Here is an 18,688-nt window from a genome sequence, read left to right as displayed (position 1 = left end):
GAACTTGACACATTCTGATTGGCTGCAAATGAAAATCCTAGACTTTTGAGTTCTAGAGTCTAGAACTGGATGCCCAGCTGTAACTTGTCTAGCCAAGAACCAAATTTTACTTGTGAACGGTAGTTGTCTGAACATTGATGTTTGACCAGACACCCGTATAGACATGGGATTCTAGCTAGACACGCATGTGAATGCCGCTTTAGAGAACAAAAGGAAAGAACATCTAAACCAAATAAAAATATTTGCTTTTGGGGAAAGCACAGTTATATATAATATATATATATATATATATATATATATATATATATATATATATATATATATATATATATATATATATATATATATATATATATATATATATATATATATATATATATATATATATATATATATATATATATATATATATATATATATATATATATATATATATATATATATATATATATATATATATATATATATATATATATATATATATATATATATATATATGTATATGTATGTGTACCACTACTGCTGCTACTACTACTAAAAACTCTCCGCAGTACCAAGCCGCCTGAGGCCAACACAGCTATGCACGCTCCTCCCCCGTCCCAATCTATTCAAAGCCTCTTTCTTTACACCCTCCTAGGATGTTCCCATTTCCTTTAAATCTTTCTTTATGACATCATCCCACCCTAGACGAGGACTACCTGGTTTCTGTTTAGCCCTAGAAGGTTGGCCGAAAAAGACAATTTTCGGCAATCTGTCATGCTTCATTCGCCGAACGTGCCCAAGCCATCTCAACCTTTCTTTCATTATAGCCCTAGAAAGCAGAATTGAACCACATTTTTCGTCCAACCTACTGTTTGAATTACGTTCAGTCAGCCGGGTACCCAGAACAAACCGTAGGGAATTTCTCTGGAAAACATCTAGCAAATCTTCATCCGCTTTTCGGAGCGCCCATGCTTGAGAGCCATATTCACAACCATACTTGACCACTGGCATCACTGTAGCTTCTAATATTCTAATCTTGGTTCGCAGACTTATCTTTCTGTTCTTCCAAACCTTTTTCAGCTGTAAGCCTTGGCTATTAATACCTTGAGTCCTGGCTATTCTCTACTTTTAACATTTTCACTGCTCCCACTGTCTTTACTAATATTACTACCAAGGCAAGTGAAGCTACACCTGATTAATCTTTTAGTTACCCAACGTCACCTCTTCATCTTCACTTATTCCTAGCCTTAGTGACTGACATTGGCCCCCATAAGCTGATTTTTAGGGGGGGGGGTCTTAGCTGGTCTTATCGGCACTTCTAATGCTGTATAATAGAAATCTCAAAACAAAAATATAAAATATAAGCCAGCATCATTCAGGCAGGGGGGGGGGTGGAGTCCTCCTCTCCCCCATATGGGTGCCCATGGTAACTTAGTCTTCTTAACATTAATTTTCAAACCTATTCTAGCGCCCTAAACTCGCAAAACCTCTAAAAGTTCATTCATTTGCTCACGCTTTCATCTAGGATGCTTAAATCAGCAGCATAATCTAAGTCCAGGAGAGTTTTTCCTCCCCATTTTATTCCTTGGTCTCCCATTGCCTTTCCTGTTCTCATTAAGACAAAGTCCATCAAAAAGGTCCATATAAAGGGGGATAGGATACAACCCTGCTTAACTCCTGATTTAATACAAAACCAGCTACTAACCTCATTTCCTACCTTAAGCAGTGTTATTCTCGTACATAGCACTAATCACTTTAATGTACTTGTCTGATATGCCATACAAGGATAAAAACTTTGCTAAATTTCATCTATCAGCAGAATCGAACGCTTGCTCATAATCTATAAAACTGAGGACCTAAGGTGTTTGACAACTCAGGCACTTCTCAATTATTAACCTAAGAGTGAAAATTGGATCGACGCATTCTCTACCTTTTCTAAAACTGCACTGTTCTTTTCTTAAAACTTTGTCTACGGCATCTTTCAGTCTAAAAAGTATCATATTACTAAGTAATTTGCTACCTATAGAGACCAGACTAATGTCTCGATAATTACCACACTCACTTTTATCACCTTTCTTATGAAGTCGCTAAATTAAGGTTTTCCTAAAATCATTTGGTACTTCCCCCTTTTTAAAAATCATATTCCTAATCTTCAGTAACTTATTTCTAACCTCAGAGCCACCATATTTAAGAAACTCATTTACTACCCTATTAGCACCTAGAGCCTTATTATTTTTTACTTTTAGTACATGTCAATATCTCACAACGCTGCCTTTTCGGGATGTAAAACGGAATTCTATTCATAAATGATGTTTCTGAATAGTACTGGTAAAGTCAAGTACATTAAATACCAGAATTCTATTGTTAATATGTTCCCAACCTAAGGAAGATTTCTTAGGTTCCTCATTCTTCGTTAGCCTGTCTTCTTTCTTATGTGCCCCACCCTTCATACATGAATAAATAAATTATATTTAACTTAATTTCATTGTTTCTAGCCCCGGGAGATGAGTTCCGTTTGAAAGTTCAGTTTGAAAATGTACGAACGTGAAAATTTGGTCGACACATCCTCTACCTTTTTTAAAATCGCAGTGTTCCTTTCTTAAAACTTTGTCTACAGCGTCTCCCAGTCTAAAAATTATCATATTACTAGGTAATTTGCTACCTATAGAGACCAGACTAATGCCTCTATAATTACGACACTAACTCTTATCATTGTTCTTGTACAGTGGTTTAATTAAGGTTCTGCTTAAATCGTTAGGTACTTCCCCCTTTTCAAAAATCATATTCATAATCTTCAATAACTTATTTCTAACCTCAGAGCCACCATATTTAAGAAACTCATTTACCACACAATCAGCACCTGGAGCCTTATTATTTTTTAATCCTTTTAGTAATGTCGTTAATTCTTCCTCACAAAACAGATCTTCCTTTACATCCAAGGTATCACAAACTTTTTCATTTTCCTCTATATATTTTCCTGCAACCCCATCTTGGTTTAACAAATTCTCATAATGTTCTGCCCATCTCTCTTTAATTCTTACCTTATCGCTAAGTATGGCCTCATTCCTATCTTTAACTGGGCCAAGCCCGGATTGTCTACTCCCTCTCAATTTATTAACATGCCAGTACAATATTTTACTATTATGCCGTCTAGCTGTATCTTACAGATCCTCGGCAATTTTATCCAAGGCCTCCACTTCACACCCCCTTAGTTCATATTTTAAAGCTTTCTCCACTTTTTTTTTTACATTCCTTTTATTTTCATATAATCTATCACTCAGATAAGTCTTGGACAAGCCCCTTCTCTTCTCTATTAAATAAAGCCTTTTCACTAATAGTTCTACCTGCAGTCCTAACTTTCTTCCTTAAGACACCATCAGCAACTTCACAAATTGTTTTTCTAAAATTATTCCAACCATCTTCCACATTGTCAAATTTTAAACTCTAAGGTTTAGCATTCAACTGTTCCTGCAAAGTTTCTCGCAAATTATCATCCTGGAGTCAACCAACATCATAACCTTGCGGGAGGTAGTTACCCTTCCGAATATTCATTTTTCTTATTAATAAATTTGTTAGTTTATGTTATTTAATATATTCATTATTCTATAATCACAACTAACAAAAGAAACAAATATTATAATAGCTGTAATTTTTACTTGTAATAAATAATTATGGTAAACTTGATTTAGGATGCATTGATTTTGAATTGCCAAAGCTTGTATACTGCTACTTGTATTTTGTTTTATATTTTACCCCCTTTTCTAGGCAATAAGCATTATTTTTTTTTATTTTGATATTGTGTTTTTTTTCTCGTTTCAGCGTGTTCATCAATCCAGAAACCGGCACAGTTTGGCAAGAGGGTGATATTATAAAGCGACCTAAATTGGCTCAAACCTTAGAGAAAATTGCTGAAAAAGGGGCCAATGTCCTTTATGATGGGGAATTAACTGCCGGGTTTGTTCGAGATATACAAGATAAAAATGGTATTATAACAATAGATGACATGAATAATTATACGTAAGTTGTGTGCGTTTATTCATTCGTTTACTATTATCGGATTTTTTATTTTTACACAAAGCAAATTTATAAATAAAAACTTTTATTTATACCATATCATAACAACCATACCCATTGGGATTGTTAATGATTGTTGCTTCCATCTTTACAATCAATCATATATTAGAAACTTTAATTGTGAAAAGAAAACTAATTTAATTATAATATCCTAGAAGGCAGTGTTTTCTCCCACTCTTGAACTGATTAACTTTTTCTGCCAGCCTTATACGCTCTCTTAGGGAATTTCACATCTGTGGTCCCGTAAAACACAGAAACTAAGATGCTTTTTGAGTATTCCAAAATTCAGACACTATGCCAAAAAAATTCTTAGTTTCATAACAGCGATAAATAGACTAATTTTTTCCCTGAAATCATTCAGGGTAATATCAAGTTAAACATTGTTGAAAGATAATGGATAATTGATATTATATTAAATGTTTAATGTCTTAAAATGTTTAGTTTAGTAAAATAATTCAAAATAGTGTATAAAATGCATCCAATACCGTATAATGTTACCGTATATATACCGTATAATGTCATCCAATACCACAATAATATTATAAACGTTATCTTGCTCAGTTTTTGCCCATTGGCAAATTTTTATTATGCTGAAAATATACATCCAACATATATTTGCTTTTGTAAGTTTAATATTACTAAAAACTGTAAGACACAGTAGCGTCATTTCATAAAAATTTAGGGGGGGGAGGGGGCTAAATTTGTCATCAATATCTATGGGGGAAAATTTGTCTTGGTACTTCATAATTATTCACCATGCCCACTCAAGTTCTTGATCTGAATGTAAGATCTGAGAAAACCAATTTCATAGCCACAAAGACAATGGACGGGTGGCAGAACTTATTGGACTTATATAATTTGGGCTATAGATTTGCATAATAGGAGAGAGGGTGGGGTGGAGTATAGTGGGTCTGCATGCCAAATGTGTTAGCTACAATTATTCTGAATATTAAGTAGTAAGAATTGTTTCCTAACTTCACACTGTCCAAATACTTTAGCCCCACCCCCTAATGCGCAAGTATTTAGCCCAAATTATATATGTCCAATGCATTCTCTCACCTGTCACTTGTCTTTGTGGCTATGAAACCGGTTTTCTCAGATCTTACATTCAGATCAAGAACTTGAGTGTTTTTTGAATAATTAACAAGTACCTTTGTCTTTTTTATGTTTTCCGTAAAATAAAAAAGAGTTTTTTCTTTGAAAATAGCCCCCCGCCAAAAAAAGGCATTTTTTTGAAATATAAGGGGGGGGGGCTTTCAAATGGAGAAAAATATTTTTTTTTCAGATTAAATTTTCAGATTGAGGTTCAATTGATTCAGTTGTGTAGCTATGGTTTGGTTCTGGTGGGTATATCCACCCTAAATGTAAAAAAAACTGTAAATAACGTATCATTTTAATAGATGTATATTAAATTACCTTTTCCATAGATGACCCCTCTCCAAATGATATGAAGCCCTTCCAAAACAGAATCCAACAGCTAACTGCAGCTCCAAGTCTATGCCCGGTCCATATTCATCCCAAATTATACAAATTTTAGCCCTTTATACTCTCCTATCAAGTTCAAATACATTTTTATAATGCATCAAATATTTCCCCTGTGGTGAGTGGAGAATTGGTCCTAGTAAAAGAAGATATCAATTTTGGGGCTTTTCTTAAATTTTAAAATAAAGCTCTTCTTTTTTTTATTCATTCTAAGATGTTTCAATTTCGGCTAGAAGAAAACGTTATACATAATTAATGTTTTTGCTATCAAAATTACTACTATTTTCATATCGGTCAAGGTAATCTTCAGCTTTTGTTTAAAAAACGAAAAGGTAGATACCAAAATATAAAAATTTTCAGAATCATCAAATTGTAAGCACCAATTCTCAAACTTAGACCAAGAAATAGTCGGTAATTTATAAACACGAAACTAAAACCTGAAAAAAAGGGTAGATAAATAAGCATAAAATTTTCAGCGACGGTAAAATATAAACAACGATTCGGAAACTTACACAGAAAAGTAGATAAATGACCATTGAAGAAATAGTAGGTAAGTTACAAAAACAAAACTGAAACCTAGATGAAAATATAAATAAATGAGGATACAAACAATCGATAAAATATTGAAACAGTTGATAAATTATAAATACTGATTCCGAAACCTAGGAAAATAAGTTGGGAAAGGAGCATAAATGGAACAGTCGGTAAATTACAAACATAAAACAAAAACTTAGGCGTAAAGATAGATAAATAAGCGTAAAAGAAAGAGTTCGTAAATTAAAACACAAAACTGCCACCTAGACGAAAAGGTAGATAAACGAGCATAAGAAAAAAAGTATGTAAATTATAAACAGCAATTTTTAAACCTGGGGATAAAGGCTGGTAAATAAGCATAAATCGGAACAGTTGGTAAATCAGAAAAACTATTCTTAAAACTAGATGAAAGTTGAACCCCACTCCTCAAATTTTCATTACCAAGCTCAGACTCTTTTCTTTAAAAGATATGTCACAGTAAAAATTTTGAGGTAATGGGACAATTGTTCGTCGAAAGTGCTTTCACCAATAGATATAAAATAAAAATCTTGGAAAAAATAATTTTTTCACCTTTATTAAATGGGAGAAATTACCAAACTGATTCGAGACTCAGGCCAGAAAAGGTCGGTGTCCCTCAAAGGCTCATCATCGTTGGGGATGAAAAAAAACAAGTTTTTTTTCACTGAAAGTAAGGAGCGACATTTAAACTTAAAACGAATAGAAATTATTCCGTATATGAAAGGGGCTGTCCCCTCCTCAACGCCTCGCTCTTTACGCTAAATTTGTTTATTGTTTTAAAAAATAAAGTTGTGAGAACGAGTCTAATTTTAGTGTAAACAGCGAGGCGTTGAGGAGGGGACAGCCCCTTTCATATACGAAATAATTTTTGTTCATTTTAAGTTTAAATGTCGCTCCTTACTTTCAGTTAAAAAAACTTGTTTTTTTAATTTAATTTTTGAACGTTTTAAAATTAAAACAGGTTTTGATTTTGGCTCACCGTACATGATGAATTAAAACAAAATTTGCATATTAATTTTACTTTTATTTTGTTAAACGGCTTCCTCGAATATTGTTTAATTTTATTTACGAACTTTATTATTAGTAATAAATATACGTAACTTACGAATTAACTTACGTAACGAACTTCTATGTTCATATATTTTTAATACGTATATTAGGGGTTCGCCCCCTAGTCAATACCTCGCTCTTTACGCTGAAGTTTGAATTTTGTTCCAATTCTTTAAAAATGACCCCTTAATCACAAAGGCCGTTAATTAGAATAAATAGCTCTTATGAAATTACTAAAAAATCTTTGGCGTAAAGAGCGAGGTACTGACTAAGGGGTAATCCCAGATCATATGCGTAATAATTTCTGTTCGTTTTAAGTTTTGATGTTGCTCCTTGCTTTCAGTTGAAAAACTTGTTTTTTGTTTTATTTAATTTCTGATCGTTTAAATAATGCTAGGAAATCCGGCGCCCCCTTCATAGCAATGTCCCTTCCCCCATGAAAACTTCCTCCATGGAAAGATCCTCCCACGACTCCAACCCCTCCAGCCCATCCCCACCCCTACTACTAGAAAAAATCACTCCTGAAGACGTCTGTATACTTCCCAATAACCAATACTATATGTAAACATTGGGTAAAGTTCATAACTTTCAGGCCTTCCCCCGGAGACTGTTGGGGATTAAGTCAACCTAAAAGACATAGTTATTATATTTTCGACCATGCTGAACAAAATGGCTATCTCAAAATTTTGTTTGGCTGGTTTTGGGAAAAAATTAGCGTGGGAGGGGGCCTAGTTGCCCTCCATTTTTTTGGTTACTTAAAAAGGGCACTAGAATTTTTAATTTCCGTTCGAATGAACCCCCCCAGGATATTCTAGGAACACTAGGTCGATACGATCACCCCTGGAGAAAAAAAAACAAATAAACACGCATCCGTGATCTTTCTTCTGGCAAAAAATACAAAATTCCACATTTTTGCAGATAGGAGCCTGAAACCTCAGCTCAGGAGCTTGAAGGAGCACGAACTGTTTGATAAGCATTTGAAGAGTTATGAGTGTTGGAAAATTGTCCTCTTCTCAAGTATTTTTACATATTAGTTGCCACATGTCAGGGACGAATAAAGGGCGATTGTAGCAATTGGGCCCAATGGGGTCCGCATTTGAAAGGGCCCCGCATTACCATCAAAACCATCAAAAAAGATTCTGAAACTTAAATGAAATTGCTGTTGATAGTACGGGATAAATAATGAGTTATTCAAATAATTAAAACATATTTATTTTAAGCGTGAATTGCTGGATAAGATTATTAATGTATTTAATATTATGTAATACATACTTTATAATATAGAAAACTGATACTCGTAAAAGTTCAAGGTAAAATTTATTGAATTTAATCAGGATAATCGGGATATTAGAGTGAATTTGCACTACGGACGTGAACTACTCTCTATGCAGGTATATTTTATTTAAATACTTAATATATAGAAAGGACCCCGCAAAAAACTCAATCCGGCCCCGCCCCTATTAAATCCGGCCCTGCCTTATGGAATGCGAGTAGTATGCGCCTTCTGGATTTGCTCGGAGGTATAGCAATTTCTACGTTATTCTATAGAAGCTCTACACCTTTTCAAAGAGATTCAGAGCTCCCTCACAAGGCCTTATACTTTTCTGTATAGCAATTTCTACGTTATTCTGATACCCCTCTACACCTATTCAAAGAGATTCAGAGCTCCCTCACATGGCCTTATACTTTGCGTACGGCAACCTAAATGGAATTTGAGGGTCGATAAAGTGAAATTATGTCACTATTCTAGTTTTTCTAAACCAGTATTGCCTATAACTTAATATATTCAAATATTTTTTGATAACTTGATTGGTGATTGTATTTGAATAAAAGGAATTCAAATATTTTGCCTATGAAAGAGACTGTCATGTTATAGCATTTCACAGTTTGAATAATTCTTTCAAGGAGTAAAATAGATAAGGAATTCACAAATTGGACACTATGAACGATATTAATTAATGTTTTGAATAATAGGAGTGTGAATGATTCTAATTAGTGATTGGATTGTATGAAGGTGGAGAGAAAAAAAGGATTAAACTGAGGAACGATGCCACATTCTGTGTGATTTGCAAAAAAAGGGGTAATTAGTGATTGGATAATTTTTTAACATGAAATCTCTGAATAAAATATTTTTGGAACATGTACTTGACGATGGATAAAAGGGTTAAGGTGATTAGCAATTACGAGCGAGGATTCCCCCACTGGCTCCTGGCAGTAGGCTACGCATATCAAATTGCTGTACTGTAGGCCGACTTGCTAGCGAAAATGGATTCTATGGGTCGTATAGGAAATGTTCATTTTGAATATCTGTCAATTTTGGAGGGAAAACCGAAAATACTCATAATCAAAAATAAACGGGATCTGCCTCAAGGGGAAGGCTCAGAGGCCCTTCGTTCCCCCATTTCTGAGGGTAGGGGAGGGGGGTCAATTTTGGAGGGAAAACCAAAAATACTCAGAATCGAAAATAAATGGGATCTGCCTCAAGGGCAAGGCTCAGAGGCCCTTCGTTCTCCCATTTCTGAGGGCAGGGGAGGGGGGGGTCAATTTTGGAGGGAAAACCAAAAATACTCAGAATCGAAAATAACCGGGATCTGCCTCAAGGGGAAGGCTCAGACGCCCTTCGTGCCCCCATTTCTGAGGGCAGGGGGTGGGGGTCAATTTTGGAGGGAAAACCAAAAATACTCAGACACTAATATCAATATCAGTAACGATTCTATTTGAACTTTCTCCAAGTTGATCAAATTGATTTCAAAAGGGTTCATGATACAAAAAGAATACTTTGGGGCAATAAAAAAAAACCTACAATAATGTCAAGAAATAATTTTCAACGCTCAGAGCAGGGGGAATTTGGGGATGAATCATAGAGAAGTTTCAATTTTACTTAAAAAAAAAACTAAAACTAATCAATATCTATAAATAAATTAAACCCAAACCAAAAAGAAATTAGAATAAATAATCGAGTCTAAATCAAAACCAGCAGAAATTAACATAAGTTGGGTGGGAAACCCCTATGTCTTCCCAAGGCTCGTTTGGGGGGTTGGGGGTTAGGTGGGAAGATATTTCCATGGAGGGGGCTCTGGATTTCCCAGCATTATTTAAAAAGCTTCCTATGCTAATTAAACAAAAGTTTTGGATATTTTTGTCAGTTTGTAGTTTACGCGCTAATATCAATATCAGTAACGATTCTATTTGAACTTTCTCCAAGTTGATCAAATTGATCTCAAAAGGGTTCATGATAAAAAAAATAGTTTGGGGCAAGAAAAAAAAAACTAAAATAATGTCGTGAAATCATTTTCAACACTCAGAGCAGGGGGACGTTGGGATTGAATCATAGAGAAACATCGAGTGTATTTAAAAAAATTCTTCTAAAGGGCTTAATATTCTCAAGGTTTTAGCTTTTGACGGATAACATTAAACCTAAGGAAATTTATGTATTTGGAATCAGCGTATAAAGCCAATCATTTCCATGTATCTATAATTATTAAAATTCTGTTTTTAGAATTATGGTTACTTTCGGACGAGTTGCACTTTACTTTCACCTTGTTTCCCAAAAACTGTTTAAAATTAGGGTTTTTTTTGTAGTTGTTTTCGTTTTTGCTTTATTGTTTGACTTGATAGGAATTCTGAAACAGGATGGTCGTTGAAATTTCTTAATGACTAAAGATTTTTTTTTTCTTCTAAAAGGATTAATATTCTCAAGGTTTTAGCTTTTGACGGATAACATTAAACCCAAGAAAATTTATGTATTTGGAATCAGCGTATAAAGCGAATCATTTTTATATATCTATAATTATTAAAATTCTATTTTTAGAGTTATGGTTACTTTCTGACGAGTTGCACTTTACTTTCACCTTGTTTCCCAAAAACTGTTTAAAATTAGGGTTGTTTTTTGTATTTGTTTTCGTTTTTGCTTTATTGTTCGACATGATAGGAATTCTGAAACAGGATGGTCGTTGAAATTTCTTAATGACTAAAGATTTTGTTTTTCTTCTAAAAAGGCTTAATATTCTCAAGGTTTTAGCTTTTGCCGGATAACATTAAACCTAAGGAAATTTATGTATTTGGAGTCAGCGTATAAAGCCAATCATTTTCATGCATCTATAATTATTAAAATTCTGTTTTTAGAGTTATGGTTACTTTCGGACGAGTTGCACTTTACTTTCATCTTGTTTCCCAAAAACTGTTTAAAATTAGGGTTTTTTTTATTGTTCGACTTGATAGGAATTCAGAAAGAGGATGGTCGTTGAGATTTCTTAATGTCTAAAGGTTTAGTTTTTCTTCTAAAACGCTTAATATTCTCAAAGTTTTAGCTTTTGATGAATAACATTAAACCTAAGGAAATTTATGTATACGGAATCCGCGTATAAAGACAATAATTTTCATGTATCTATTATTATTAAAATTCTGTTTTTAGAGTTATGGTTACTTTCGGACGAGTTGCACTTTACTTTCACCTTGTTTCCCAAAAACTGTTTAAAATTAGGGTTTTTTTTTGTAGTTGTTTTCGTTTTTTCTTTATTGTTCGACTTGATAGGAATTCTGAAACAGGATGGTCGTTGTAAATTCTTGATGAAAAAATATTTTTTTTTTATTATAAAAAGATTAATAATCTCAAAGTTTTAAATTTTTAAGGATAAAATTAAACCTAATGAAATTTATTTATTTTGAATCAGAGTATAAATCCAATAATTTTAATGTATCTATAATTATTAAAATTCTGTTTTTAGAGTTATGGTTACTTTCGGACGAGTTGCACTTTACTTTCACCTTGTTTCCCAAAAACTTTTTAAAATTAGGTTTTTTTTTGTAGTTGTTTTAGTTTTTGCTTTATTGTTCGACTTGATAGGAATTCTGAAACAGGATGGTCGTTGAAATTTCTTGATGGCTAAAGATTTTTGTTTTTCTTCTAAAAGGCTTAATATTCTCAAGGTTTTAGCTTTTGACGGATAACATTAAAACTAAGGAAATTTATGTATTTGGAATCAGCTTATAAAGCAAATCATATTCATGTATCTATTATTTTTTAAATTCTGGTTTTAGAGTTAGTGTTACTTCCGGACTAGTTGCGCTCTACTTTCACCTTGTTTCCCAAAAACTGTTTAAAATTAGGTTTTTTTTGTAGTTGTTTTCGTTTTTGCTTTATTTTTCGACTTGATAGGAATTCTGAAACAGGATGATCGTTGAAATTTCTTAATGACTAAAGATTTTTTTTTTCTTCTAAAGGGCTTAATATTCTCAAGGTTTTAGCTTTTGACGGATAACATTAAACCTAAGGAAATTTATGTATTTGGAATCAGTGTATAAAACCAATCATTTTCATGTATCTATAATTATTAAAATTCTGTTTTTAGAGTTATGTTTACTTTCGGATGAGTTGTACTTTACTTTCACCTTGTTTCCCAAAAACTGTTTAAAATTAGGTTTTTTTTTGTAGTTGTTTTTCGTTTTTGCTTTATTGTTCAACTTGATAGGAATTCTGAAACAGGATGGTCGTTGAAATTTCTTAATGACTAAAGATTTTGTTTTTCTTCTAAAAGGCTTAATATTAAGGTCTTAGCTTTTGACGGATAACATTAAACCTAAGGAAATTTATGTATTTGGAATCAGTATACAAAGCCAATCATTTTCATGTATCTATAATTATTAAAATTCTGTTTTTAGAGTTACGGTTACTTTCGGAGCGAGTTACACTTTACTTTAAATAAGTAGTTGTTGTATCTTTTAAAAGAGCTTTACGGGGTTTGAGAGACTCAGTTGCCTGATTCCATGTGGTTTTTCTTCGCTTGGCGCCCATTAAAAACGAATGTTTTTTGTTAAATAAGTAGTTCTCGTATCTTTTAAAATAGCGTTAAGGGGTTTGAGAGACTTGGTTGCCTGATTCCTTGTGGTTTTTCTTTACTTGGTGCCCATTAAAAACGAAATTTTTGTGTTAAATAAGTAGTTTCTGTATCTTTTAAAAGAGCTTTAAGGGGTTTGAGAGACTCAGTTGCCTGATTCCGTGGTGTGTCTGTGTTTGTGTGTGTGTGTGTAAATTTTTTAAGGTTAATTTAGACGAGGTTACGTGCGCACGTAACCTCGTCTAATTTAACCTTAAAAAATGAAATAAAGCTATGTCGACTTTGCATGTTGATTTCATGACATTATTTTAGGGTTTTTTTTCTTGTCCCAAACTATTTTTTTATCATGAACCGTTTAGAGACCAATTTGATCTGTAGACAATGAAAATTGTTTATGATATAGAGAAAAAAAATATTTGTTCTGTTATTGACATTAGATAGTTTAATTGTGATAGCTTGCACACACACACACACACACACACACGCACACACACACACACACACACACACATACATACACACACACACTAACAGACACACACACACACACACATATACATACACACACACACACACACACCACGGAATCAGGCAACAGAGTCTCTCAAACCCCTTAAAGCTCTTTTAAAAGATTCAGAAACTACTTATTTAACACAAAAATTTTGTTTTTAATGGGCACCAAGTAAAGAATAGCCACATGGAATCAGGCAACTAAGTCTCTCAAACCCCTTAAAGCTCTTTTAAAAGATACAAAAACTACTTATTTAACACAAAAATTTCGTTTTTAATGGGCACCAAGTAAAGAAAAACCACATGGAATCAGGCAACTGAGTCTCTCAAACCCTGTAAAGCTCTTTTACAAGATACAACAACTGATTATTTAAAGTAAAGTGGAACTCGCTCTGAAAGTAACTGTAACTCTAATAACAGAATTTTAATAATTATAGATACATGAAAATGATTAGCTTTGTATACTGATTTCAAATACATAAATTTCCTTAGGTTTAATGTTATCCGTCAAAAGCTAAAACCTTGAGAATATTAAGCCTTTTAGAAGAAAAACAAAATCTTTAGTCATTAAGAAATTTCAACGACCATCATGTTTCAGAATTCCTATCAAGTTTAACAATAAAGGAAAAACGAAAAACAACTACAAAAAAAACCTAATTTTAAACAGTTTTTGGAAAACAAGGTGAAAGTAAAGTGCAAATTGTCCGAAAGCACCCATAACTCTAAAAACATAATTTTAATAATTATAGATACATGAAAATGATTGGCTTTATACACTGATTCCGTATACATAAATTTCTTTAGGTTTAATGTTATCCGTCAAAACATAAAACCTTGAGAATATTAAGCCTTTTAGAATAAAAACTAAATCTTTAGTCATTAAGAAATTTCAAAGTCCATCCTGTTTCAAAATTCCTATCAAGTTGAACAATAAAGCAAAAATGAAAAACAACTACAAAAAAAAACAAAAAAAAAACCTAATTTTAAACAGTTTTTGGGAAACAAGGTGAAAGTAAAGTGCAACTCATCCGAAAGTAACCATAACTCTAAAAACAGAATTTTAATAATTATAGATACATGAAAATGATTGGCTTTATACACTGATTCCAAATACAAAAATTTCCTTAGTTTTAATGTTATCCGTCAAAAGCTAAAACCTTGAGAATATTAAGCCTTTTAGAAGAAAAACGAAATCTTTAGTCATTGAAAAATTTCAACGACCATCATGTTTCAGAATTCCTATCAAGTCGAAAAATAAAGCAGAAACAAAAACAAATACAAAAAAAACCCTAATTTTAAACAGTTTTTGGGAAACAAGGTGATAGTAAAGTGCAACTCGTCCGAAAGTAACCATAACTCTAAAAACATAATTTTAATAATTATAGATACATGAAAATGATTGGCTTTATAAGCTGATTCCAAATACATAAATTTCCTTAGGTTTAATGTTATCCGTCAAAAGCTAAAACATTGAGAATATTAAGACTTTTAGAAGAAAAACAAAATCTTTCGTAATTAATAAATTTCAACGACCATCTTGTTTCAGAATTCCCATCAAGTAGAACAGTAAAGCCAAAGTTAAAACAACTACGAAAAAAACCCTAATTTTAAACAGTTTTTGGGAAACACGGTGAAAGTAAAGTGCAACTCGTCCGAAAGTAACCATAACTCTAAAAACAGAATTTTAATAATTATAGATACATGAAAATGATTGGCTTTATACGATGATTCCAAATACATAAATTTCCTTGGGTTTAATGTTATCCGTAAAAAGCTAAAACAGTGATAATATTAAGCCTTTTAGAATAAAAAAAAAATATTTAGTCATTAAGAAATTTCAACGACCATCCTGTTTCAGAATTTCTATCATGTCGAACAATAAAGCAAAAACGAAAACAACTACAAAAAAAAACATAACTTTAAACAGTTTTTGGGAAAGAAGGTGAAAGTAAAGTGCAACTCGTCCGAAAGTAACCATAACTCTAAAAACAGAATTTTAATAATTATAGATACATGAAAATGATTGGCTTTATACGCTGATTCCAAATACATAAATTTCCATAGGTTTAATTTTATCCTTCAAAAGATAAAACATTTAGAATATTAAGCCTTTTATAAGAAAAAAAAAATCTTTAGTCATTAAGAAATTTCAACGACCATCCTGTTTCAGAATTCCTATCAAGTCGAACAATAAAGAAAAAACGAAAACAACTACAAAAAAAACAATTTTAAACAGTTTTTAGGAAACAAGGTGAAAGTAAAGTGCAACTCGTCTGAAAGTAACCATAACTCTAAAACCATAATTTTAATAATTATAGATACATGAAAATGATTGGCTTTATACGCTGATTCCAAATAAATAAATTTCCTTAGGTTTAATTTTATCCGTAAAAAGCTAAAACCTTGAGACTATTAAGCATTTTAGAAGAAAAACAAAATCTTTAGTCATTAAGAAATTTCAACGACCATCCTGTTTCAGAATTCCTATCATGTCGAACAATAAAGCAAAAACGAAAACAACTAAAAAAAAAACCCCTAATTTTAAACAGTTTTTGGGAAACAAGGTGAAAGTAAAGTGCAACTTGTCCGAAAGTAACCATAACTCTAAAAATAGAATTTTAATAATTATAGATACATGAAAATGATCGGCTTTATACGCGGATTCCAAATACATAAATTTCATTAGGTTTAATGTAATCCGTCAAAAGCTAAAACCTTGAGAATATTAAGCCTTTTAGAAGAAAAAAAAATCTTTAGTCATTAAGAAATTTCAACGACCATCCTGTTTCAGAATTCCCATCATGTCGAACAATAAAGCAAAAACGAAAACAACTACAAACAAAACCCCTAATTTTAAACAGTTTTTGGGAAACAAGGTGAAAGTAAAGTGCAACTCGTCCGAAAGTAACCATAACTCTAAAAATAGAATTTTAATAATTATAGATACATGAAAATGATTGGCTTTATACGCTGATTCCAAATACATAAATTTCCTTAGGTTTATTGTTATCCGTCAAAAGCTAAAAACGTGATAATATTAAGCCTTTTAGAAGAAAAACAAAATCTTTAGTCATTAAGAAATTTCAACGACCATCCTGTTTCAGAATTCCTATCAAGTCGAACAATAAAGCAAAAACGAAAACAACTACAAAAAAACCTAATTTTAAACAGTTTTTGGGAAACAAGGTGAAAGTAAAGTGCAACTCGTCCGAAAGTAACCATAACTCTAAAAACAGAATTTTAATAATTATAGATACATGAAAATGATTGGTTTTATACGCTGATTCCAAATGCATAAATTTCCTTAGATTTAATGTTATCCGTCAAAAGCTAAAACCTTGAGAATATTAAGCCTTTTTAGAAGAAAAACAAAATCTTTAGTCATTAAGAAATTTCACCGACCATCCTGTTTCACAATTCCTATCAAGTCGTACAATAAAGCAAAAACGAAAAAAACTACAAAAAAAACCCTAATTTTAAACAGTTTTTGGAAAACAAGGTGAAAGTAAAGTGTAACTCGTCCGAAAGTAACCATAACTCTAAAAACAGAACTTTAATAATTATAGATACATGAAAATTATTGGCTTTATACGCAGATTCCAAATACATAAATTTCCTTTGGTTTAATTTTATCCTTAAAAAGATAAAACCTTTATAATATTAAGCCTTTTATAATAAAAAAAAAATCTTTAGTCATTAAGAAATTTCAACGACCATCCTGTTTCAGAATTCCTATCAAGTCGAACAATAAAGCAAAAACGAAAACAACTACGAAAAAAAACACTAATTTTAAACAGTTTTTGGGAAACAAGGTGAAAGTAAAGTGCAACTCGTCCGAAAGTAACCATAACTCTAAAAACAGAATTTTAATAATTAAAGATACATGAAAATGATTGGCTTTATACGCTGATTCCAAATACATAAATTTCCTTGGGTTTAATGTTATCCGTCAAAAGCTAAAACCTTGAGAATATTAAGCCCTTTAGAAGAATGTTTTTAAATAAACTCGATGTTTCTCTATGATTCAATCCCAACGTCCCCCTGCTCTGAGTGTTGAAAATGATTTCACGACATTATTTTAGTTTTTTTTTTTCTTGCCCCAAACTATTTTTTTTATCATGAACCCTTTTGAGATCAATTTGATCAACTTGGAGAAAGTTCAAATAGAATCGTTACTGATATTGATATTAGTGCGTAAACTACAAACTGACAAAAATATCCAAAACTTTTGTTTAATTAGCATAGGAAGCTTTTTAAATAATGCTGTGAAATCCAGAGCCCCCTCCCTGGAAAGATCCTCCCACCTATCCCTCCACCCTCCCCCCTGACCGTGGAGAGGCGTAGGGGTTTTCCCCTCCCCTTATGGTAATTTCTGCGCGTTTTGTGTTAGACTCGATTATTTATTGTAATTTCTTTTCGGTTTGGGTTTCATTTATTTATAGATGCTGATTAGTGGTAGTTTTTTTTTAAGTAAACTCGATGTTTCTCTATGATTCAATCCCAACTTCCCCCTGCTATGAGTGTTGAAAATGATTTCGCGACATTATTTTGGTTTTTTTTTTCTTGCCCCAAACTATTTTTTTTATCATGAACCCTTTTGAGATCAATTTGATCAACTTGGAGAAAGTTCAAATAGAATCTTTACTGATATTGATATTAGTGCGTAAACTACAAACTGACAAAATATCCAAAACTTTTGTTTAATTAGCATAGGAAGCTTTTTAAATAATGCTGGGAAATCCAGAGCCCCCTACATGGAAAGATCCTCCCACCTAACCCCCAACCCTCCAAACTGGCCTTGGGGAGGCATAGGGGTTTTGCCCCCAACTTATGTTAATTTCTGCTCGTTTTGAGTTTGACTCGATTATTTATTGTAATTTCTTTTCGGTTTGGGTTTCATTTATTTATAGATGCTGATTAGTGGTAGTTTTTTTTAAAGTAAACTCGATGTTTCTCTATGATTCAATCCCAACGTCCCCCTGCTCTGAGTGTTGAAAATGATTTCATGACATTATTTTAGTTTTTTTTTTCTTGCCCCAAACAATTTTTTTTTATCATGAACCCTTTATAAATGAATTTGATCAACTTGGAGAAAGTTCAAATAGAATCGTTACTGATATTGATATTAGTGTCTGAGTATTTTTGGTTTTCCCTCCAAAATTGACCCCCCCTCCCCTGCCCTCAGAAATGGGGGAACGAAG

The 18,688-nt window shown here is 32.5% G+C and overlaps 1 protein-coding gene across 2 annotated transcripts in view; it reads left to right on the top strand.

The window, feature by feature from the left end:
- The window catches only part of LOC148947928 (scoloptoxin SSD14-like), a 189,367-nt gene that overhangs the window by 127,883 nt on the left and 42,796 nt on the right, over positions 1-18,688 (top strand). For both annotated transcript variants that reach the window (XM_089095569.1, XM_089095570.1), the window contains exon 6: positions 3,802-3,999. In XM_089095569.1, coding sequence (XP_088951695.1) covers positions 3,802-3,999 — 198 coding nt within the window. The remainder of the gene's footprint in view (positions 1-3,801; positions 4,000-18,688) is intronic.

Source organism: Artemia sp. Qi Xiang Cuo, chromosome 10, assembly GCF_049724085.1.
Source record: "Artemia sp. Qi Xiang Cuo chromosome 10, ASM4972408v1, whole genome shotgun sequence".
Classification (NCBI taxonomy): Eukaryota; Metazoa; Arthropoda; class Branchiopoda; order Anostraca; family Artemiidae; genus Artemia; species Artemia sp. Qi Xiang Cuo.
Note: the sequence above shows the minus strand (reverse complement) of the source record. Positions and strands in the feature narration are given on the sequence as shown.